General features: G+C 37.5%; 2 protein-coding genes across 5 annotated transcripts in view; both read right to left on the bottom strand.

Moving 5' to 3' along the window:
* Positions 1-3,862, bottom strand: part of llgl1 (LLGL scribble cell polarity complex component 1) — a 35,599-nt gene extending 31,737 nt beyond the window's left edge. Inside the window, exons 1-2 of one of the 2 annotated variants that reach the window (XM_052551915.1) lie at positions 3,584-3,862; positions 2,048-2,145 (exon numbers count right to left, since the gene is read on the bottom strand). In XM_052551915.1, the coding sequence (XP_052407875.1) occupies positions 2,048-2,145; positions 3,584-3,664 (179 nt within the window). In that variant the 5' untranslated portion in view covers positions 3,665-3,862. The remainder of the gene's footprint in view (positions 1-2,047; positions 2,146-3,583) is intronic. The other variant, XM_052551916.1, reaches the window with a different exon arrangement.
* A 512-nt stretch (positions 3,863-4,374) lies between these two features.
* Positions 4,375-23,663, bottom strand: part of myo15aa (myosin XVAa) — a 40,297-nt gene continuing 21,008 nt past the window's right edge. For 2 of the 3 annotated variants that reach the window (XM_052552338.1, XM_052552337.1), the window contains exons 18-63: positions 23,455-23,609; positions 23,287-23,332; positions 23,075-23,199; positions 22,891-23,008; positions 22,309-22,484; positions 22,145-22,229; positions 22,003-22,056; positions 21,765-21,846; positions 20,681-20,811; positions 20,426-20,521; positions 19,985-20,220; positions 19,723-19,901; positions 19,129-19,201; positions 18,690-18,881; positions 17,914-18,020; positions 17,705-17,793; positions 16,923-17,046; positions 15,428-15,492; positions 15,234-15,344; positions 14,619-14,697; positions 14,388-14,529; positions 14,104-14,194; positions 13,853-14,003; positions 13,653-13,768; positions 13,488-13,547; positions 12,774-12,849; positions 12,560-12,675; positions 12,154-12,272; positions 11,913-12,054; positions 11,717-11,828; positions 10,242-10,447; positions 10,004-10,146; positions 9,822-9,894; positions 9,278-9,350; positions 9,089-9,162; positions 8,874-8,956; positions 8,669-8,799; positions 8,489-8,583; positions 8,322-8,399; positions 8,133-8,229; positions 7,303-7,463; positions 7,012-7,145; positions 5,935-6,068; positions 5,711-5,844; positions 5,052-5,192; positions 4,375-4,903 (exon numbers count right to left, since the gene is read on the bottom strand). In XM_052552338.1, the coding sequence (XP_052408298.1) occupies positions 4,802-4,903; positions 5,052-5,192; positions 5,711-5,844; positions 5,935-6,068; positions 7,012-7,145; positions 7,303-7,463; positions 8,133-8,229; positions 8,322-8,399; positions 8,489-8,583; positions 8,669-8,799; positions 8,874-8,956; positions 9,089-9,162; positions 9,278-9,350; positions 9,822-9,894; positions 10,004-10,146; positions 10,242-10,447; positions 11,717-11,828; positions 11,913-12,054; positions 12,154-12,272; positions 12,560-12,675; positions 12,774-12,849; positions 13,488-13,547; positions 13,653-13,768; positions 13,853-14,003; positions 14,104-14,194; positions 14,388-14,529; positions 14,619-14,697; positions 15,234-15,344; positions 15,428-15,492; positions 16,923-17,046; positions 17,705-17,793; positions 17,914-18,020; positions 18,690-18,881; positions 19,129-19,201; positions 19,723-19,901; positions 19,985-20,220; positions 20,426-20,521; positions 20,681-20,811; positions 21,765-21,846; positions 22,003-22,056; positions 22,145-22,229; positions 22,309-22,484; positions 22,891-23,008; positions 23,075-23,199; positions 23,287-23,332; positions 23,455-23,609 (5,307 nt within the window). In that variant the 3' untranslated portion in view covers positions 4,375-4,801. Of the gene's footprint in view, positions 4,904-5,051; positions 5,193-5,710; positions 5,845-5,934; positions 6,069-7,011; positions 7,146-7,302; positions 7,464-8,132; positions 8,230-8,321; positions 8,400-8,488; positions 8,584-8,668; positions 8,800-8,873; positions 8,957-9,088; positions 9,163-9,277; positions 9,351-9,821; positions 9,895-10,003; positions 10,147-10,241; positions 10,448-11,716; positions 11,829-11,912; positions 12,055-12,153; positions 12,273-12,559; positions 12,676-12,773; positions 12,850-13,487; positions 13,548-13,652; positions 13,769-13,852; positions 14,004-14,103; positions 14,195-14,387; positions 14,530-14,618; positions 14,698-15,233; positions 15,345-15,427; positions 15,493-15,609; positions 15,811-16,922; positions 17,047-17,704; positions 17,794-17,913; positions 18,021-18,689; positions 18,882-19,128; positions 19,202-19,722; positions 19,902-19,984; positions 20,221-20,425; positions 20,522-20,680; positions 20,812-21,764; positions 21,847-22,002; positions 22,057-22,144; positions 22,230-22,308; positions 22,485-22,890; positions 23,009-23,074; positions 23,200-23,286; positions 23,333-23,454; positions 23,610-23,663 lie in introns of all 3 variants that reach the window. The other variant, XM_052552336.1, reaches the window with a different exon arrangement.

The raw sequence follows: 23,663 nt of genomic DNA, 5'->3' as shown, positions 1-23,663 counted from the left end.
AAGTCATGTCTTCAAGTTTATTCTTATTTTCATAGATTACTAAAAGCCTTATGACAGGTAAAATAATATATATATAAAACTAATTTTTGTTTTCCCTCTCATATTTCACAGGAAAACATTTTCAGCAAGTCTTGAGATTGTTCATATTGCTCTAGCAGGATCCTAAATTAAAAAGCTCTGGGATCTCTTGGATTATTAAATATGTTGACTAATTGGATTATGCTTTAGCATAATTGTACCATGTTTAAATGCATTCTGCAGAATTTCTCTCAAAACAAGCTAGCGTGAAACCAAGTCATTCAGCTTTCCTTGTTAAAAAATAATGAGCAAACGTCTGAACTTAAAAGTCTCTCAAAGAGAACTCTTGATGACGGAAGAGAGACATTCACCAACACTGAACCTTACCTTATTCCCAAATGTTATTCAAAGACATCCAGTTTTAAAAAGGATGGAGTCAGACAGGGTAAACCAAACTTTGATCTCTCATCACACCCCCTCCAACACCCAATCAGACGAAATGCTTTCAAAGCCAAACCTCTCATTACTCAACCACAGAACACCCTCTTTATATACACCGACCAGTCCCTGTCTTCTCTCCATCATGAGTTTTCTCGTCTGATGGATGAGGTATTAGTTTGTAAGAGCTGACAGAAAATCACTCAGATCTGGTGAGTGGCAGGTTGTCAGATTGGGCCGTCCCACAGCTAGCACCCTCCCACTGACCCCGCCCCGTCCCGAGTGAGTCAAGGCTCCAGACTGAGCGTCTCTCAGCTGGGCTGTGCCTGACACTACCAGCCTCCCAAAGCTCAAAGACCTGTACTGTACCACCACAATCATTATATCATCACTGATTCTGCCCGTATCTCAGCTTCCATCACAGAAAAAAAAGCAAGCGTGACTGTGGAAGAATGTTGGATGTATTCCATGATACTAGGCCTGTCTGACCCGTCCGGTTCAGAAGGACTAGATAATAACACTTCACTCTGATGGTATCCTCCTAAACATTCCTTCTACCCTCTACAGACTCAAAGATTCAGGCCTGGACAGTGTCGACTGTAATTATGACAATTTAGCAAAGTGTGGTTTTTTGAAAGTACCAAGTTTTCACGTGTAATGAGTCGCATTGTGTACAAACGCAGATGACTCAAGTCTTCAACACAACAGAGCCATCCATCCAGAGTAATCAATCACAATCAGTGAACCATAAACTAGGACATTCACTCACTGAATTGTATTGACGAAATCAAAATGACCAAATCTTTCTCAACATTTTATGGAAGATGTACAAATTGTAATATTAAAAAACTTAAGAAGCTGGTGTTGCCAGTAGTTCTTACAAAAGTTTGGACACACTATCGTACAGACAAGTAGAAATTGCACCTATATATAAATTTGTTTAAAAACTTGTTCTAATGGATGATTTGGAGTGAATACTCAAGGATCACAGATGCAGCTCACAAAGCCAATTGAGAGACTCACTATAGTCCACACAAACAGTTCATTATCAAAATAAATACATAATTTTGATTTCTTTTAATTTTTGATTTCATTTAAATGTTTGATTTATTATTTGAATGGGGAAGATAAACAACAGAGAAGGGGAGTACACAATTTTGAGTAGATATAGATTTCAGTTCAAGTATTTGGGGTCAGTAAGATTATTTAGCTAATGTTTTTGAGCGAAGCCTCTTTTGCTTACAATTTAAAACAGCTTTTCTAAAATGTGATTTATTCCTGTGATGCAAAGCTGAATTTTCAGCAGTCATCACTTCAGTCGGTCACATGATTTCTCTGAAATCATTACATTATGCTGATTTGCGGCTCAAAAACATTTTCTATTATTATAACAGTTAAATACAGTAGAGCTGATTCATATTTTTGTGGAAACTATGAGACATTTTTAAGATGAATAGTTAATTCTGCAAAGCCAATGTAAACGTCCTAACTGTGACTTTAACTGACCCCAAACATTTCAACAGTAGAGTATATTAACAAAATTCTTAAACTACATTCACTCTGTTTGAGGAAAGCACTCACAAAAGGATACATTTTGATGGCCCCTGATTTAGTTCCAATGGCCATAAGCTGCAGTTTGGGGTCATAGGCCAAAGCACTTGGCTGGTTTGGGAATCCATGTTCAACTGTCTGAGTAAAAGAAGAGAAGAGAAAAAAAAAACAATCACACATTCAGAACTCAAATTCATATGTAATGTACATTATATAGACTTTTGAAATCCCTCTTTTTCTGCTAAGCTTAAAAAAAAGAAACTAATTCATACTTCATTGACTTCTAATGAGCCCTGATGCTACAATTAACAATACAAGAGATATATTCAGTAGTCTTGTCAGGAAAAGGATTTCCTTGTTTAAAAAAAAAAAAAATACAATGCAAAACCAAAAATAGCAAGGAAGGAACTCTAGTAGATCTGACAGACAATGCAAAATTCATCTTCACAAGCCTTCAAAAGAGATTTGCAGAAACAGGTTTTTGGGCAATTCTAAAAATGTCCCCTTTAATCAACACACAAATTTAAGCAAAAAAAAAAAAAAAGGCTTGAAGTTGGCCGAATGATGCAGATCACTTTTCGCAGGTTGACAAAGTATGACATGATAAATAACAGGACCTTCCTGTAACATTACACACAGTGTCATGACGCTTCATCAGCATGACACCGCCGCTCTGTTTTTCCTAAACCATCTGTGGATAAATGTCATCAGCAGCAGCATTGGAGAGATGAACGAAAGTGGGCACTTTAATAGGCTACTCTAAAAACATGCATAATATGAGATCTCTCATTTCCTCCCGTTTTCCTTTACACAGAGGAGGAGGAGGGAAGAAATGTTTGATTGTGCTGTAATGGTGCATGCCAGAGTTGGGTCATCAGTAAAGAGCCTACAATCAAACACTTTCTATGTTTTTGGCAGGAGAGCAGTTACATGTTCATTATGATTTAAGAGCTCTAGAAATCCCCACAATCACCCTAAATCTGCCAGCACCACTGCAGGATACATTCAAGGCTCAGCAACAAACAGAAATACACACACGTGATTTATTTTTCAACAAGACAAATAAACCACTCATTGAACTAAATAAATTGAGCTTTTAGTAAAAAATAAATAACCATAAATGATAATATATTATATATCTCTGTGTATTAGTCAATCGATAATCAGTCGTTCGTAACGGTTAAAGTCACAAACACGAGAAAACTTTGAGGTCACTCACAACAGACAACACGCTCGATCTAATTTAATGAGCTCCATTGACGAAGATATTCAATATTATGAAAATTATACGCAAACACAACATATGTGTCATTCTCTGGAAGCCATAAAAGTCCAACTGTTCACTAACAAAAAGAAAATCTACGGTTTCAAACAACTTTTATCGTCATATCTGGCCATGATAGTTGTAAACCATTGCCATATTATCAAATGCATGTTAATGCAGATAAAGTAAATGTAACAAAGCACGTTCACAGTAAGCCAAGTGTGAATGCATTTGCTTGAATTAAATGTTTTCAATGCAATGCGAAACCGCATGCATGCTCAAGAGAGAGAGAACGCTATATATCCCGCGTACCTTATTGAATGCAAACAGATCCTGTTTGATTTTCTCTCGATGAGGGTCGTTTCCCTGCCGTCTGAACCTAAACTTCATCATCCTGAAGCCGAATCAGAGAAATATCACAGCGCGCGCCGTCTCAGATTGATATAAATGCCGTTAGGCGTGAATCGGTGCAGAGAAACAATGTGATCCTTCATGCAAGCTCCGGTTTCTTTCGTATCCACTCCTGAAGCCATGCAAGTTTTTAGCTCTGCGTTTATGCAGTTTGACCACACTGCAATTCAGAGGAACCACGACTTGGGAGAGCCAATCAGAATGCAAGAATCTGTGACCAATTCACCAAACCACGCCCACCGCCAGCGTGCGTGTGGAAAACACGGATCAGTATTCCGCTGGATCAGCTTTACTTACTCACACGTTTGAATTGGCTGGCAGCGATTCAATTTCGTTTGCATGGATAAACCAGCCAATCAAATCATGTTATTTTAGAATTATTTACTTTAAACTTAAACTTTAATTCATAACCAGCTAGTAATTTTAGTGCTTCAGCCTAAACGTATTCCAGGCCACATTTGAAATGTTTTAGTTTTTCAAGTAATATTTATATATTTTTATTTTATAATTTACTGTTATTTAAGCATTGTTTCAATTCACATTTTTTTAAAATAAAAATTTAATATAATAATAATTTAATTTTAATAATTCGATAGTAGTGCTTTTTAAAATATATCACTCAATGTATGATTCCTCAAATTGTGCATGTACTGTAAATAAATAATATGCAATAAATTGGGGGAAAACACAGGTCAATTGTGATGTTTTTAATTATTTAGAATAAAGACTTCATATTACACTTACATTCATTGTGCATATAGTTAATTTCCCATTCAAATCCACATGACATATAAATGCAAACAATATATAAATATTGAAAACATACAATAGTCTCAAGTAGTGCAAATCCGTATTTAAGAGAGGAACTCTCTCATACAAAAATAAAGTCTTGCTGATCACATGTCCAGAACTAGAGGTAGTACTATACTGTTTTCAATTATAGGCCCATATGTTCAACCTAACAGAATCCATGCAAATTACTGTGCATAACAAGTTCATCTTGGAACTTGGTTTTGAAATTGCAAACAGGCAAAAATGACAGCTGGCTTTAGACGTGTAGGAGTTCAATAGTGTCTGATTGCAATTATTGCCATAAAAGTAATATAAATATAATTTGAGCTAGAGCAGAGTGATTTCACTGGGCGGCAGAGTAAGTCTCTTCTCTCGTACGGACAGCAGGTTTTCCATATGCATGGCGATAACACGGCACAGCTCAAGACTCTGTAAAGTCAAACACACAGGAATAAGCTCCGCCCACACAGGCCCAGAGAAAATGTACACAACACACCTTAAAAGTGCATTAAAATGAGCAGATATTGCACGATTAGATTATGTGATGGTTTGTAATCATATATTCCAAAGGCCATACCTGGTCCAGCTGTAACTGTGTAATGCGTTGAGACATTAGGTCACCCAGCATTATCTCCACATATGGGTAACTGGAGCCAGCTGTGGGCCTCTGTGTACGGGTGGACTGGACTTCCTTCAGCGGAAACTTCACCATCGGCTCCTGAAGAACATTGAAAACAGCTGTGACGTCTATATGTGACCGTTATATAATATCATGGGAGGAAATGCAGATAAATTGGAAAATCTTTGGAAATATACAGTAAAATGGACACTTTAGCAGTTTCAAAGCAGATGACATATTTAATCACTGAATCATTGCAAACCCCATCATTGAAAAATATAATAATAATGTAGATAATGGGGAGAAAGTTTTCTTAACCATCAAATCAGCATGTTAAAAAGGCCTCTGGAGGATCATGTGACACTGAAGACTGGAGTAATGGCTGCTTTCACAATATTACTGTTCTTACTGTATTTGTTATCAAATAAATACAGCCTTGATGAACTGAAGACTTATTTACATTTCAAGACTTTCTAAATTGTGACTGAATTCAAATTTTTAGGTCAGCTATTATTTTAAAATATGCAGTAAAATATGTTTTAGAAATACAGCCTAAAAACACTTGCCAAGGAGGTTAGGCATTTAGTAAGCATTGGAAATAAAGGGGTTAAACTTACATGAGTATCTTTTCTTAGAAAGTTCAGACCATTTTGGTTGACAGCCAGAATGCAGGGGGTGTCGATAGCACTATTACTGCTGCTCTGTATGTAGAAGAACGACGAGCCAAACATGGGGAAAGCACTCACGAGCCCTGAAACAGACACACAAGCACAACAATCAGTGTTTGGAATAAAAGGCAGTGCGTATTCACACTGTCTGTTCTCCCAAATCAAGACCTCACCCAGAAATTGTGCTTTGGCCTGATGAGGAGTGAGGGCCTGCACCTGCTGCATGTGCTGGGTCACCATGTTTAACCACTGCTGGTGCCGCTGGAGACCGAAGAGCTGGGAGGGGATATACTCCTGAACCTCATGACTGACGGCAGAGGACAAGAGAATGTTAGTCTATAGAAGAGGTAACTTATATTAGCTGAGGGACATCAAACAGGTGCTGTTCTCCATCAGGGGCCAACTAAACAATTAAAAGCACAACACTGTGTTTTTATAACTGTGAATTTGACCTATTTACAATTATTGGCACAGTAATTAACATGAGGACAGATCTATTCAAAGTGACTCATTTCTCCCTCAAACCTAGTATTGATCCTTGGGATTGTATTTCCCTGCAAGTTTCTTTGACGTGCAGGCAATTAGCGAGCTCATTAAGAGACCAGAATGATGGCAACCAAGCTTGATACAGTATATATATATATATATATATATATATATATATATATATATATATATCTCAAACTACAGTTCAGAGTTTGGGGGTTTTGAAAGAAGTCTCTTATACCCACCAAGGCTGCATTTATTTGATCAAAAATACATTAATAATATAACAATGTAGACTATTTTCACAGTGCAAAATGACTGTTTTAATATATGTTAAAATGCAATTTATTCCTGTGATGGTAAAGCTGAATTATCAGCATCATTACTCTAGTCTTCAGAGTCACATGATGCTTTAGAAATCATTCTGATATGATGATTTGGTGCTCAAGAAACATTTCTCATTATTATCAATGTTGAAAACAGTTGTCCTGTTTAATATTAATATTTTTGAGGATACCATTTTTTTCTCTGATAAACAGAAAATAAAAAGAACCATTTATTTGAAAAAAAAAACATTGTAAATGTATTTTTTCTAACACTAGCTTGCTCTATTTTTTTCTATTCTATTTTCTTTAGATTTATCATGGTCATTAAGTTCAGTGGGCTAAATGTGCCCTTTTTTAAGTTTTTCATTGATACACAAGTCAGTTATTTCTTTGGTTGATAAATTGAGGATATGATGTCAGTCAGATTAATTGCATTACGAGGTTGGCAGGTGGATCGAATCCTTGGCACGATGTTGCAGAGCTGCCAGTTTTGACACTTGCTGAAGCTGCTGCTCACTGGCTTTACCCTGTGGGACAACATTGAGCAGCCCTTTTAAGTAGTCAGGGGACACCTGTAAAATGTGAATGAAGATCAGATTAGAGTAGCCTGAACAGAGAAAACGTAGAACGAATTGAGAACAAATGCCTCAGATCTTTGTAACTTGTGCAATAAGCAGCACAGGACGTGAAAGGAACGTCTGGGAAACTGAATCAGTCTGGCTGATGTACCTGATTGTAATGCATAGTGACTCCGAGCTCATTGTCAAACTTCAGTGGCTGCGTCCAGATCACTCTTCGAAACCACAGACTGTAGTTGCTGTCAACATGTTCAGCTTCTGTAGCAACATCCAAGATGTACTCCCTTTTGTTTAGAGGGCAAACATTCTGACCTGGAGAAAATTTGACAACACATGAGAATACAGCTTTCAATCCCCACATGGAAATAACCTATATAAACATGTATGTTTTAATATAGGTTTTGATAAAGGTTTTTAATATATGTGACATTTATAAAATTGGCCGTTTTACTATATTATATGTACATATATGCAGCATATATGTGCATATAAATTGAATATAGGTTTCATGTAAACTGCATATATCCTCATATAGGTTCTTTCCATGTGGGTATTTGTATCACTTTTATCATCTTAGAGGAAGAGTTCACCCAAAACTGGAAATTTGCTGAAAAATGTACTCACCCCCAGGGCATTCAGCATGTAGATTAATTTGCTTCTTCATCATGGGAACAGATTTGGAGAAATTTAGCATTACGTCACTTGCTCACCAATGGATGGATGCACTGTAGTGAATGGGTGCCATCAGAATTACAGTACGAACAGTTGACAAAAATTTCTCCAAATCTGTTCCCATGATGAAGAAACAAATTTTATTTACTTCTTGGATGACCTGAGGGTGAGTTCATTTTTATCTTTAAGTGAACTATTCCAAGTAAAAATTACCCTTTCGTTTCATAAGATAAGATAACTACCATATCAGCTACTACAAACCATCTGATATTAGATTTTGAATATGTATTTTCCTTTTTGTCATCTCACCTCTGTTTGTGACCACAAATATAGCATATTCATCCAGGGCTTCAAGTTTATGTAGACCCATCTCATAGCACAGCTCTTCAATGGCATCCAAAGCAACCTCCAAAATAACAAAAGCGAATGAGAATCACATTTTTCCTGCTAAATGAATTACATGGTTGATCGAGTTTCGAATAAATACAGTCAACATACTGAGCAGGTTTTGATCTTTAGATGGCGTTCAATTCCACCAGGAAGAAGAAACAACTGGCGTTTGGAACTCCTTCCAGCCTTGAAAACGTTGGATTGTGCATATTTAAGCAGAAATTGCTGACAATGTCCCTAAAATTTGCATTAAAATTTGTTTATGTGCAACTAACCAGCATAGCTTTCAATTCCATCCCATTAGGATGTTCAACACGTCCACCATACTGGAACGTCTTCCTTAGGTTTTGCTCACAAGCCTTGGAAATACCTGTCAATATATCATGTTTGTGTAACCATCAGTCATCATTTTCTCTGTGAAGCAGCTGTGACATGTAGCTAAAGCAGCAGTATACCTTGAAAGTGCACCCCTGGACTTGCACAGACGTCTAGAAGGTACTTCAGCAGGTAAGGTTTAAGCGCCTCTGAACACTTGTAGTATGCAGTGAGGATGTACAGCATCCTCCAGCCCCTCTGACAACTCTCCCTGTGAAATACAGAAAAGATCATATATGACCCAGGCCGTTTGGTTTCATTATTCAGAAAGAAAAAGGCTCTTACGTCTTGGAGCTGGTGTTCGCTGTGATCTGCTTGAGGACTTGGCAGTACGCTTCATCCCTCATTAGTCCATACTCGCCACTCAGCTGCAACAGAGGTTATTCATATTGCATATCGCAGTGGCATTAAAGACATTTAGCACATTCCTGTCCTGTTATCTTAATAATTCATGATGGGAATTCTTGTCTAATTCTCGCGCTATTTGAAGAGCTGCGTACCCTTAGGATGGTGCTCACAATCTCCTGCTCCGTCTGGCTTTTCATAGGGTAGTCTCCCATGAACTTCATTATAGCTGCAAGATAAGAATTATTTAAGCTGTATTATATAGTAAACACAACATTTTTATAGATGACAGTAAAAAATATCTGTCTCTCAATTAGTTCACACTGAATGAACATTCTGCTTACCAAGAAAAATCTCTGCAGCTATTTTGTTCATGTTTTCGTCAGTGAACTCGATTAGGGACTCTTGAATGGGAGACTACATAACCAAAGCAAAAATGATGAAAGAACATGCATCAGAAATATGGATCATTTTGCAAGGTCTTGCTTAATTTTCTTTAAACTTACAGGAATAGTTAAACTAAAAAAATTATTTCATCATCATTTATTCACCCTCATGTACTACAACAACAACAACAAAAAGTATTTAAATAGTAGTCATTACTCACTGAAAGAAATGACATTATATTCACCAATATACATTCATCAATCTCATTCTTTGAGATGGTTCTTTACCACTGAGTTATTCAATTTTGTGAACTACAACCTAAAATTCAATTTGTTTGACAAACAAAGCGGTCATATGACTTCAGTAGACTTGCAATATAGTGCACAAGATGTATAGACCACTTTTAAAGTCGTTTTGTGTCCTTAAAACCCCCATCTCCATTTCTTATAATAGAATATTGAGTAAAGAATGTTAGAATATTGTATGCTACTCATTCTATACCTTGGAAAATTTCACCATTTCTGATGGTTCCCTGGATTCCTTTGTTTTCTTTGACTTTTTCTTATACGAATCACTGCAAAACAGAAGCTTGCATCAGTGTTTCACTTACACATTTTCTTTTAATTCAGCTATGCAACTGAAAACATGAGTTCGCAGTTTCCCCTGTGATGTAATCCACTGACCCATTTTTTCTCTGGGCCCCTCTGAAATATTTCTTTGCAAACTCCACCATGTTGTATTGGCTGTCTTGCAAGATCCTCTCATCGATGTCCATATCAGAGCGGTCTGCGTAGGCCTCTGCATACTCACTGACAGAAGACGCCACCTAGAGGTGAGGTGCAGCAGCACAACGCCACTCAGAAGGGTCTATGATACATGTAAATCTGAATTTCAGATGATGTGCCTGTTAAACACATATACCTCAATAGACCGGTCGAGTTCATGGGCTGCGGCGGCAGAACCTACAGCCACTGCCACAGCTGCTGAGGCGGCCACGCGACCCTGCTTATTCTTGGGTTCCTCTTTCTTGTCCACAGGAATGTTAATGAAGTCAGGAGCAGCCACTGGCTGAACAAACTCCACAGGAAAAACCCCAGATCGCCCATGAATGGCCCCAAACTTCCAGCCTTAGTACGATACAAGAAATGGTGTGTGAAAGTGTGCGGGACAGTAGCATGGCATTTTAAGAGCAGACTGAAGCGCCGGTATAAAAAGCAGCAGTGAAACCATCATGCTTGGGGAAGGAAGACAGGTTCTGTACATGCAAATAGGGACACAGAATTTCAGATGTGTCTGCACGCAAGCAATTCAACTACAACGACACTGCTAAGTGAAACAGCACACGAAGAAAGCACAAAACAGCACTCCATTCAAGTGTCCACACACGACCCACCAAAATCAGGTGTGTCTCTTTTTAATTCCTCCAGGAGAATCACCTTCTTTTTCACTATGCAACCATAACACTGGCCTGTGAAACAGCCACAGAGCTTAGATGAACAACTTATTGTGCCTTGTACAACGTATTTTGAATCCCCAATATACTATTTGCCTATATCAATAAACAACAGATAAAAAAAAAAAAAAATTGTAAATAAATGAATATTTTCATTCAGCAAGGACACATCCAATTGACCAAAACTGATCAAAAGTGACAGTATGACATTAGAAAGGATTGTATTTCACATGTAGGCTTTTCTTTTGAATTTTTTTTTTTTTTTTAAGAATCCTGAATAAAATCTGAATCACAATTGTTACAAAATATTAATCAACACAGTTTTCCACCTTTATAATAACAAGAAATGGCTGGTATTAAGAAACAGCATTCAAAATAATGAGCAACAAATCCAATCCAAATTTGCATATTGGAAAGTTTTTGGATAATGTGACTAAAGACTGGAGTACTGATGCTGAAAATTCAGCTTTACCATCACAGGAATAAATTAAATTTTAAAAAAGTATTACAAATAGGAAACAATTATTTAAAAAGAGACTTTTAAACAAAAACCTAACTTTTAAAAAGTATTATATTATATTATATTATATTATATTATATTATATTATATTATATTATATTATATTATATTATATAGTAAAATTAATGTAGTAATCATCTAGCAAATGCATGTTCCAATTTATAAATGATGTAAAATGTATATAAAAAAGAAATATATATATATATATATATATATATATTTATTTATTTATTCATTTATTTATTCATTTATTTATTTATACACATATACTTTTTTATTTTTATAAATTAATAGATTACATTCTTGACCCATGTGTGTCTTCAAGTGTTATATTTCAGAGCTGCTGTCCTAATCATTTAGTCTCTTTCCCCCAAATGTGAAGAGTAATGTCAGGTCTTCATGACTGGTTAAAAGCAGTCTCACCTGAATCTAGGCCTTCCATTTTCTGCAAGCGTATGATGTCTCCTTTGTGGAAACTGAGCAGCATTCTGTCATCTGTAATGTAATTACGCACAGCAACGACATAGTCTGAGTCCTAGAGCGAGAGAGAGAGAGAGAGCACAATTAACGCACAGCACCACATCATCTCCGAAGCAAACCAATGTGTGCGAGAACGGACCTTTTTCAGCTCTGTGATAAAGTAGTCAATCATGGTTTTGACCTGAGGAGCTTTGGCAGAGAACAGAATCAGTTTCTCATTGGTGAGGTTGAACTCCAGCATGTTTTTGGAAGGAATGGTGACGAACATGATGTCTGTGTAGCTGTAAGACATTAACAATGATCACAGTACATCCACAACTAAAAATATCCATGGTGTGATGGCGGTGCCGTCACTCAAAGTCATTTAAAGTCTCTGGTACCTGTAGGGTCGCAGAACTCTGAAGTAGTCTGGAGCGACCGCACTGCTCCTGACCATTTTCAAAAGCTTGATCCCTCTATGAGATACAGACAGCACCTGGACTCCTGTGCCAACACTGCCCTGTTCAGGAAGATTTTCACTTGGGTTTGTTTTAAATAGCATTATGATACAGCAAATGCCTGTTTAAAACATCAGTGTTTTTAGATGCTGACATGCAAGACATGACTTCTTCATGTTCATTTCAACCAGCTTCACCAGAAGCATGCTTAATAATTTTGACAGTGTGCTATGCTGGTCCACCCGCTAAACCAACTCCGTCCAACATAAACCAGCCTGGACCAGGACTGAAATGCATGCTGGTCTACATAGGTTTTTTCAGCGAGGATTATCTGAGAGAGATTCCTTACAGATGCTGGGAAGAGGCGTGAGAAGTAGATGTCCCACGTGTCTCTTGCAGCAAGCACAATCTTCTTCTTCACATTCTCATCCTGGATGGTGGCATTCGTGTCAATGTTGTGCTCCACTGTCACGATACAGAAGACAAAATGTTCCTCTCAGCAGGAAGTGCTCACATATTACACGAGACAAATGTGTATGTAAGATAAAGAACATAAATCATACCAAAAAGGGATTTCATCTTCTGCCTTTCTTCTGTTGTAATGCGAATGCAAGCCTCTGAGAAAGTGTCATGGACAATCTAAGATGAAAGTTTAATAGTGAATATGGTTAATAAGAGTAAAACCAGCACAATTCCCTTTACAAACACTAGTCAAATAAATTTACCCTATTATAGATTTTTGAAAATTGACACGACAACCTGTTGTTGGGGACCCCCAAAACCAAAATATGAACCTTTCATTATCCATAATTATTCAACAACTTTTATTCAACAAGTAAATTGATCGACAGTAAAGTCAAAGTAAAAATAAATGCTTTTTATCTTTTTTTAAACTTCTGACTTCTTTCAAAAACAAACAAAACGTACTGATCCCAATATTTTTAATAGTAGCGTGCTTAAATTATGGCTGTTAAATAAATATCAAAGTTAAATCTCTTTATACAGATTACGTCCCTAAAGTGGGTTTCATTACTTCATTATGGGGTGTTCATTTATTATTTATCATTGATGTATTATTGATTGTTGTAATACAAGTAAATATTTATGCCTCACGTTTCATGCACACTTCATCCATCCAAACAAAGTTACACGTTGACCTATTATTTAATCTTCAGGAACTGAATGTTTTATTGTCAACTATAAAATGACAAGAGGAACCGTATTGATTTCACAGCCCTAATACCAAAGTGAACTGAAAAAAAAAAAACGTATCAAACCTGCTTGAACAACAGGTCTAACATCAGCGGGTGGTTGAAGCTGTCTTTGGGATAAAAAACCTAAAAACAGATGACAAAAATTGTAAGTTTCATAATCAATCACTTCCATATTCCCGAGCAAAGGCACTGTGTCCATTAACCCATCCCAACACAAATGACACTGGCCTCTTTCCTCAAGTAGATCTTCCATGGGACATTGGTGTAGGTGTAGTGCTCTTCACTGCTCCTCCTGTGTAGCTGAGTCTGAATATTCTCCTCCTCTACCGGAAGTTCCCTTGATACTGTAATGCAACATAACAGCCATGCTAATACGGCCTCTACGTTGAACGGAAATTAACTGACATACTTAGATGGACTAAGTTTACCAGGTGCAGGTGCTGGGAATCTCTGACTAACAGCTGGCACAGGAGGTGATCGCTGCATCTTGATGCTCTTTGCTGGTTTCAGTGCCCCACCGTCATAATCCAACTCCTTAGCAGAGGATGACGGAGAGACTGGCGTGTAGGTTTTCTTTCGCTGGTTGTGTGGGATACCAACATACTAAGCATTTCCCGCATTGGCAACACCAAAACATATGACTTTATCATTATCTGTAAACAATCTATAAGCGATCTACCTGTGGAGGTGGAGCACTCATCTGGTCCTTAAGAATCATCATCGCTTGATCATGGGGGTCTGGTTTCTTCAGAAACACTTTGGCTTCCCTCCTGCATTGAAGTCCAGCACACATTTAGAGCTTTGGCCTTTGTTCCGTTCTAATTTAAAGATCTCTTTTGGTTAATATTTTATGAATGTTTTGTTGCGAGGTCAAGGAGAACATGTGGATCGGTTTTCAGTTCGGGTCATTCATTATTAAAGACGTGGAACTGGCTTTTGGATCTGAAAATGTGGATGTCTCACCTGGCTGTCTCGGCTGGTTTGACAGGGTTTGTTTGGTACTGCTTGATAATGTCTTTGATGTTGTGACTTGGCTCTAAGTGTTCAGAGTTTGAGACCGTGGCTCGCACCACATCTCCCGCTGGTGGATCCCTTCTAGTCGGGCCTTCGGAAACATATCAACATACTAATGAAATAGACATTTTAATGAGTAAAATTAAGCATGAAGGTATGTGGATTGATTTAATGACATACTGTACTGTCGCGGTGAAGATTTCTGTGGTGGAGAAGCCGGGGTTGGTTTGTAGGAAACAGGTCCAGATTCTTGTTTAATCTTCAAAATAAAAGACATGTAATGATTAAAAATGATGACAACCAGTTTTTGAATTTTCTAACTGTTTATTTTAACAACTGTTCACTACTGATCAAAATTTTTTGGTCAGTTATTTTTTTTTAAATAAATTAATACTTTTATTTAGCGAGAATGCATTACCTGACGACAAGTTTATAATATTACAAAAAGATTTCAATTCAAATAAATGCTGCTCTTTTTAACTTTCTATTCAGAATCCTGAGAACAAATGCTGCCTTCAACATTGTTATTTTAAATTGCAATTTTGGCTCACAATTATACCGTTTTACAGTATTTTTTATTTAATAAATCCACTCTTGGAGACCATAACAGACGTCTTTAAAAAAAATAAACAAAATCCTGCCAACCTCAAACCTTTGAACAATAGTGTATGTGGGAATTTGGTGCTAATATGGCTTCGATAGTATATGCCATTATAATGTTATTTTTTTCAAAAAGTACACTTCATATCTAATCTTTTATCAACTATATTGTAATCAGTACTCCGAGATACTCACAGGGCTGTACTGGCTGGAACGGGGAGCTGGCACATGCTCGCTGTGTGTGTGCTGCGCTGAATTATACATCTGCTGCTGGAGGGCCATGGCTTGCATTGTCATCTGCTGAGCCTGTGGTACATCACATTAGCTCAGTAGTCAAACGCATTTAGCTGTAGCTAACTACAAGTTGAAGTCATGCTGTATGTGCTCACCAGTATAATCGCTTGCTGGTTGATGATGGCTTGCTGCTGCTGTGCTAACACAGCTGGATCTACACCTTTAGAGACAAAGCAGATGTATTCTAATAACTGTGATTATAATAACAGCGCTGTCTTTCACAAAATGATCCCAGAGAACAAATCAGCAGAAAGCGTCATTTATGCAGCATTCATACCTGACATATCAGGCAATGGTGGCACATTAGGCACAGCCGGCAAAGATGGCATAGCAGGGAAAGCTGGCATAGAAGGCATAGCTGGCATTGAGGGTACTGAAGGTACGGCGGTAGAGGCGTGTGCATGAGGCACAGAAGACATAGCTGGCATAGGTATAGGTGGCATCATTGTTCCTCCCATAACAGGTAGAACTGGCACCGCTGAGGATAGTAAATATGGCTAAGGATCAGTACGTAATTACCCCTTTAACATGTCTTGATCAAACGAGTTAATGCAAGGTTTGGCTTGGCTATAAAGTTTTGAGGTTAGACAAAGCCCAATTAGCTGTACCAACCCCTATTAAAAATAAATATGACCAGTATAGCTGAAAGCGAACTGAACACTCTGTGTTTTATTTTGATATTTCAAAAGATATTTGAATTCAATTAAGTTGCACAAATGTCACACAGAACAGACTCTCAACAATATGCATGTTTAAATATCACTGACTATGCATGATACTGTTATAAATATTGTTTATTTTTTTATTAATTATATTTTCTGTTTTAGTCATTTTGTTTAGCTTTTTTTGGCATGACATTTTTATTACGTTTTGGTTTTTTTATATGTCTATACTATCTTTAGTCATTTTTATTTATTTTAAGTTTTAGTTTATTATTTAGTTGTAGTTTTTTTAGTACGTCCAATTAAACTAAGCAACAACGACAAATGTTGCTAAAAATGGAATACGTTTTTATAATTTATTTCCATTAGCATTTATTTGATTCAAATAACACAAATGGGAAACATATTACATAATTATGTCTTCAGAAATGTAACAGTAGACTATTGACAATTTTACAGTTGAATTAGTAAAACAAAACAAACCTTAAGGTAACTAAATAACTTTTAATCTTAATATAAGTTAATAATCATATTTATAAATAAAGCTTCTGGATTTTTTGTTAAAAAAATGTACAAGTAGCAAAAGATGCCATATGCTTTGAAAAGATTTTTTTTTTTTTTTCTTGTATTTTTTTACACATACAAATTTAAGGAACACAAATAGCACCCATCATGTAGAATGACCCATGGAACACCCATCACCAAAAGCCACAGTCCCTTAAAATCACCAAAGCATTAAATCAATCTAAATTGTACATTGATTATTTATCATGCAAAGCATTTGCAAATGTGCGGTTTACAATAATTTGCATGTCTGAATGTTTATCCGGCAATTGATTGCTTTCAGGTACCAATTGACCCTAGGGTACCCATGCATCATTGATGTGTGGTAAGGAGAGAGCAGAAAGAAAACAGATGCAGAGCTCACCACCGGGCTGCAGTCCGGGGGGATAAGGCCTGCTGGAGAGGGGCTTCTCTATGTCCCCATCCTGCCCTCCAATCCCACCGGCTCCCTTCATACGGCTGGACATGCTGGATGACTTCTCAAAATCCTGCAGAAGAGATAAGGCAAAGCAAAACAGGCTCTCAACTCAGGGCTGGATCATTCCCAGCTCAGTCATACGAGAAATCAATCTCCCCATGGGAGTACCTTATACTCTCTGAGAGGGGCATGGCCCATTTAATAGTGCAACGGAGACAGAGCCATGCTTGCCTAGACCACAGGAGTCTTGTTTACCAATACCAGTCTAGGATCTTTAAGTGAGCAAAGAATTATTATTTTTAAACTACCTAGTCCTTTTGACGGAAAAATTACCATGCTTATTTTTTTTTACAAGTGCCCCCCCTCATTTACAAGTGCCCCCCCTCATAAAAAAACAAACAAACAAAAGGTAATATATATATATATATATAAACGCCAAAATAATAAATCTAAAGGCAAAAAATAAAGTATGCTCAATGCTGTGAGAAATACGGTAAAGTGGTAACTTAATCACCTCCAGTGCAGGGGACCTGGCGCCCACAGAGCAAATTTGATCCACTCAATCACTTACACTATGAGGATCAAGTGGCCAGTTGTTTTCTTCATGATTTCATGTTATATTTTTAAGCTTCTTTCCTTAAATAGCTACATTTAACTTCCAAATAATATAGTTTTCTATAACATTTACATTTATTTGAATTAGGCATAAATGAGCATGAGACACTTACCCCATTACCATCAGACAGAACTGGGTCAAACAAGCTGTCCAGGTATCTGTCCATGCCTTTCTGAGTGGGTGCTTCACTGAAGTCTGTTTCTATATATTTATATGACAGTTATTGGGGGGGGGGGTCAGAACAGAATATGTAAAAGCATTTTAAAAACTAGCCAAAAAACACACACACACACACACACACACACACACAAAACAGCTGACCGTGGCTGTAATATCCATCTAAATCTGGCAGACTGGAGCTTGGCATTGTCTGGGGGAGCAGAAGTGAGCTGTCATCATCAGAATCAAACCCGCTTCCAAACAGAGCCCTGTCAAAGTTCATATTGAGGACAAAATATTAAAAAAACAATACAATAACACTGCAAAAATATTTCCCCTGAAAATAACTATACATAAAACATACTTAGCCGTTTACTTTACTTGAAAAAAAAGTAATTTTTGCTCATTAAAAAAGTTTATGCAAAACAAATATTTGTATATTTTTATTTAATACTTTTTAATTCTACATGGAGCAGGTTGTTTCTAAGATAGCACACTGACAGTTTATTAGGACCACAGGATGCTGAGCTATGCATGATATTCATTGTATCCCAAAATTCTCCCTGTTATTGGACAATTTTACTAGGGGAATTAATAACTCATTGCTTTGAATTTCTACTATGGCATCTGTAACTAAAAACCATCCACTGAATGTCATTATAAAGTCCAAGACAACTGACAAATCAGCTAGCAAAGCAACAGAAATTATTTAAACTAATCATAACATAAATATGTACTTTTTGTAATTTCTGTGCAACTAGTGGCACTTGTTAAGTCATTAGCCTCTAATGCCACAGAAATTGCACACTCACTTTTAAACTACATGCAAAACAGATCTATTAAAATATCATTCATATTTCTGATCATGTCTCATATTAGCATACATAATCCATTCCTGAAGTACAGTAAACATGCAAGAATTTCATATAGATACTGACAGGCTGGCATTGGGCCTAGTTCTGGTGGGACTCTCAGCGGAGATGATGAAGTAGGATTTTTGCTTGGGAAAATTTCTCATCAGTTCCATGTCTGCGATCAAATCCATTACATAATCGTGCCCTGCGAGCTCCGCCCACTGTCCGTGCTCCTTCATGATGACAGAACACCCCTTCCAGGCCTCCGTCACACCCCTGCGGATCCAATTAATGGGACTATTCATTTCAGGCAAATTACAGATGGCAGAGATAATGAAGGCCTCATTATGGACTGTACATATCCCAACACGCTCGAAAGAAAGAGCCATGCACTAATGACATGGCATGCAGCATATTAAAAAGCTCCTTATGATGAATAGATGGTAAGATTACAACACTTGCATTGACTGAAACCGAGCAAAGTGAAACAACAGAAGGAACATAATACAGATAGTTTGTGTACCTGTGCTGTAGAATATCTCCAGCCAGCTCCTCCCCACTCGTCCAGGAGTGCACAGGGCAAAGGAAAGATGTCCCTGTCAATACAACATGACTCTTAAGAGCTGTGGTTTGATAGGCATGCATGAGTGAAGACTACACACAAATGACTGCTCTATTCTGCACATCACTACAGATCAGGTATCACCTGATATACTGTAGATGCGCTTTGCACAATTGTCTCTAGAGGGTTTAAAGAAACAAAGGAACCTGCCTGGTTGATTTAAGGGATTACGATGATGGAAGACCCTGTCAGGTGTTGTAAGCTATCTATTGAGTTTGTCTTATATAAGTGTGCCCAACTCATTAAGAGAATAGGTACAACTCGTTTAGACCATTTTCCCGTCATTAAACTAGCAAAAGTGGATTCAGACACGCCCTGAGTGCACCTGCGCCATGCACTTTAGACGATATGCTAAGATCATTAAAATAGGGCCTTTAAAGTTTGGTCAAGGTTTAAAGGTAAATGCAACTGAAATGGGCCTTGACTGATAAGGGTTTTAAATGGCCAACACTGATTCAAGGTTGCAGGAACAATGCAAGTGAAACTGACACTCACCATCAAAACAGTGCACTTGCAAAACCATGTTTGCTTTCTTCCTATTGGCTGTCCATTCCAGAAGGGACAATGGGTAAGTCCTAGCTGTCTCCGGTCCATACAGGGACTTTTGCATGGCTTGAATGAGCTTGTGTTGGCCGACAGCTTTGAATCCATTATAGGCATGATCTGAGACAAACCTAAAACATACAAAGCCAGAACGCAGTGAAGGCTTAAATGTAGTTTGTGACATGTTCAATGTAAATATTGGTGTGTTGCTTACTTCAGAAGGTATTTCTCCATTTTGGCTGAAGGTGCAAACGCACTCAGGCAGGCTAGCAGCAGCAGCCAGCCTCTCTCTGAGTTATCTGGATTGGGGTTTCTCCAAACCTGATTGGCAGTTTGACATAAGATTTCATCCCGCAGGCCAGGGTTGCTAAGCCCCTTCTGGATGATGTAGTTTCCAAATAAATTCTCCTGAGCACCATTTAAATGTGGGTCACCCATAAACCTCAAGATCTACAAAGTGTAAGATACAACAATGCTAATAAAGTTGAAATCACTCTTACTTATGGCACATGTGTTGAAGGGTTTACTGTTAAAAATCAGTTTCACAATAGAGAAAACATATGGTATTTTCACATCCAGATCTAACATTCGAGCTTTACAGCATGGATTATAGATGACAATGGCCAAATCTTCAGCAAAATATAATGCAGTGTACCATGACAAAGACATCTAGAGCGTCATGTGTAAGATCCTCATCGATGTGGGTTAGTGGTGTCTTCAAAGGTGCAGTTAACATTCCAAACTTTGCCTCCTATTTATTAATACAAATATAAAAACATACTTAGTATACAGTTTATAAATTAATCCAGTTAGTTAGTCCAGAAAAAATTAAAGTCTCCTTATTTTATTAATTGTCTGCTTATTGTAGCTTATTTGCGAATTTGGAATATATTGCTTAGGCAGGTCTTACTTTGAAGTTAATCTGGACAAATTTGGAGATGGTGTAGTTGTTGATATCAAGAGGTAGCGTGAGCTGTGACTCCACCTGAACTGTGGGAGCCTGCACTAAAGCCAAGCAATCAGAATGGAACTCTCTACCACCTAAAAAAAACAAAACACAGAGGTGAGAAGTTAGACAGGCAGTGCATGCTATATACGTATATTCACTTCCAGTGTTGGAAAAACTACTGACATGAAACAGAGTTAAGTCATTTAATTACTTAATAGATGCATCTATAAATAGATGCTAATTAAATTAAAGTTAATTATGAAAATGTCAGCGATTACAAAGGTCAGCGGTTACATCTGAATATTTTCACACAATAATAATCTTACATCACATAAATAATGTTAATTCAAGTGATGAAGGATTTCGAAAGTCTGACAGTAGTCAGTGTTGAGCACTACTGAAAGGTTAACCGTGACTGCTTTAAATGTTTCAAAATGAATAACAGTTGAAAAGTTATCAATGAGTAATCAAATGTAAACGTTTACATGACAGTATACAATATTTACACTACTTATAACATTTAAAATTACATTTGACATTTTACTGTATTTTAAAAAGGCTATCTTGTAATCTGTAACCTATTACATTTCCAAAGTAACCTTCACAAATCTGCACAATACTGTTCAGTACTGTAAGTTTGGGTTCTGTAAGAGTTTTTATGTTTTATGCCCAAAAATCTGTTTCTATTTGATAAAAAAAATACAGTAAAAACAGCATAAATAGTGAAATATTATTAATGTTTAAAATAGCTTTTTTCTATTTTTATACATTTTAAAATACATTTTAATCATGTGATGGCAAAGCGTAATTTTCAGCATCATTACTCCAGCCTTTACAGTCACATGCTCCGTAAGAAATCATTCTATCATGCTGGTTTGATGCTAAAGAAACATTTCTTATTATTATCAATGTTGAAAACAGTTTTTGCTGTTTAAGATTCTACGTGGAAACCTTGATATATTTTTTGGATTCTTTGATAACAGAAAGTTCAATATCACTTATATTATATTATATTATTGTATCTCAGCATAAGAAAAGCCAGTACCGGCAGCTGCTTGCAGCAATGCTCCGAGTTCAGCTGGAATGACCAGATGAGTGACGTTGACCACTTCCCGCTTAGACAGCTCCTGCAAATAAAATATATAATGTAATATTCAGAACAGATTTTGATCAGTATAAGTTTTTTTCAGTGAAAATAATTTTAGACTAATTTCCCCTATATACTGTAGGCATAAGAAATACACTAAAATATGGTCCATTTAGACAGTGATAATCATTTTAACCATTTCTATTCTCCTTTGCTCCTCTTCTGCCTTTCTCCTGGCCTCGTATCTCAGCTAAAATAAAAGAGAAAGAAGTAAAATTATTAAATGTGGGATTATTGCTCAGCCTGATCACCACGCACTGAAACTGCATTGCTCTTACCTTGATGTATCTCTTGCGATCAACGTACATATGGATCAGAGAGCGGAATTTGACCAGGCTAGCTCTCATTTTCACGTACCGTTTCCTGTGCAAAGCATGTAAAATTAATATTTTTACAAAAGGGGCAGCCCTAAGCATTTTGAGTGATTAATGATAGCTTGTACCTTGTGAGAAAGCCTCGGCAGTGGGCCTGCAGGCGTATGATCTTCATGCGGAAGGCCGTATAACGTTTTCTCACAAAGAACATCCTGACGTAACGCTGCAGAGTCAGTGCGGCTACATGCCTTACTCGGTCCCTCTTGCTCTCCAACAGGAAGTATATGTCCTCTTTCATGAACAACTAATGCGCAATTTGCAAAAAAACAAAGACATGTAGAGTAGCCTCATGTAACCAGACATTTCACAGTGTGGTGTATGATGTAAAATACCATGGCCAAGGACTACCTGCGGGTGGTCTGTCCAAAATTGCATCCCTCATGAGTAGGTACTTATTCTGAATTAGTACCTACTTTACAGCTTCACTGACATTCATAACTCATCTACCATGGCCTCGTGGGATGTTAAAGTGTCCATCAGATATGCAGAATCTCACCAGAAATAGTAAGTCATCCAGGTACTTTTCGCCCAGTGTTTTATGAACACAACACTCTTTTCAAATACAGATTTAACCCTGCTATATAGTACTAGGGAAGTATGCGATTTCAGATGCAGCTGAGACTAGGTGTGCTTATCATAACCATGCTCACCTTGGTGACACCAACTTGAAATGCTCCTGGTCTAACGGGACAAAGCTTCCCCAACATGATGACACAGTTTTCACCATTGGCAGGAGGAGGCTGTTTGAGGCCTAGCAGGGACTTGTATCTAAACACAAATTAATTCAATTTGAGTCAAACTGCCTCATTTTATTTCGAGAACCCTAGCTCTTACCTGAAAAGGAAGACATCAAATGGTATTCTGATCGGATAGCCCTCTCTCCTGATTCGAATTGTTTCCAGAATCCCCGAATAGTTGAGTTGGGAACTGACCAGCTCCATGTCAAACACACCAGGCTCCTGCAGGGTTGCACACATCCTCTCAGTCAACTTCAATTCCTGCCAAGATGCAAATAGCTTAATACCTCTGTGATTGCTGCTCCTTACCTTGTTTTGGTTTGGCTTTATGCACCTCACAAAATATGGGTTGGCTCTGTCAGTATGAAAGGAGAAGGAAGTACTTGGTGATGAATAACTTACATGGGTCTGGAACCAATCAAAGACAACAAGAAGAGATTCATGTAGACAGCGTAATGCACAGTTTAGGTGGTCTACCTCTCCATCTTTTCAATGAGCTCCATGAGGGAAAGCTGGAACTTTGCCGCCACCGTTGAGGCCTGATGGCGCCGCGTTACTGTGCTGTTCTTCCCAACATGGGATTTCTGTTGGTTGAGGGCCTCAGCATAGCTCATAAAGAGATATGCAACCATCTAAAACCACAGTGGGGCAAGGTTCATAAGGTTTATTATGGTCATGTAATTCCC

The sequence above is a fragment of the Carassius gibelio genome, chromosome B3 (assembly GCF_023724105.1).
Source record: "Carassius gibelio isolate Cgi1373 ecotype wild population from Czech Republic chromosome B3, carGib1.2-hapl.c, whole genome shotgun sequence".
NCBI classification, from domain to species: Eukaryota; Metazoa; Chordata; class Actinopteri; order Cypriniformes; family Cyprinidae; genus Carassius; species Carassius gibelio.
Note: the sequence above shows the minus strand (reverse complement) of the source record. Positions and strands in the feature narration are given on the sequence as shown.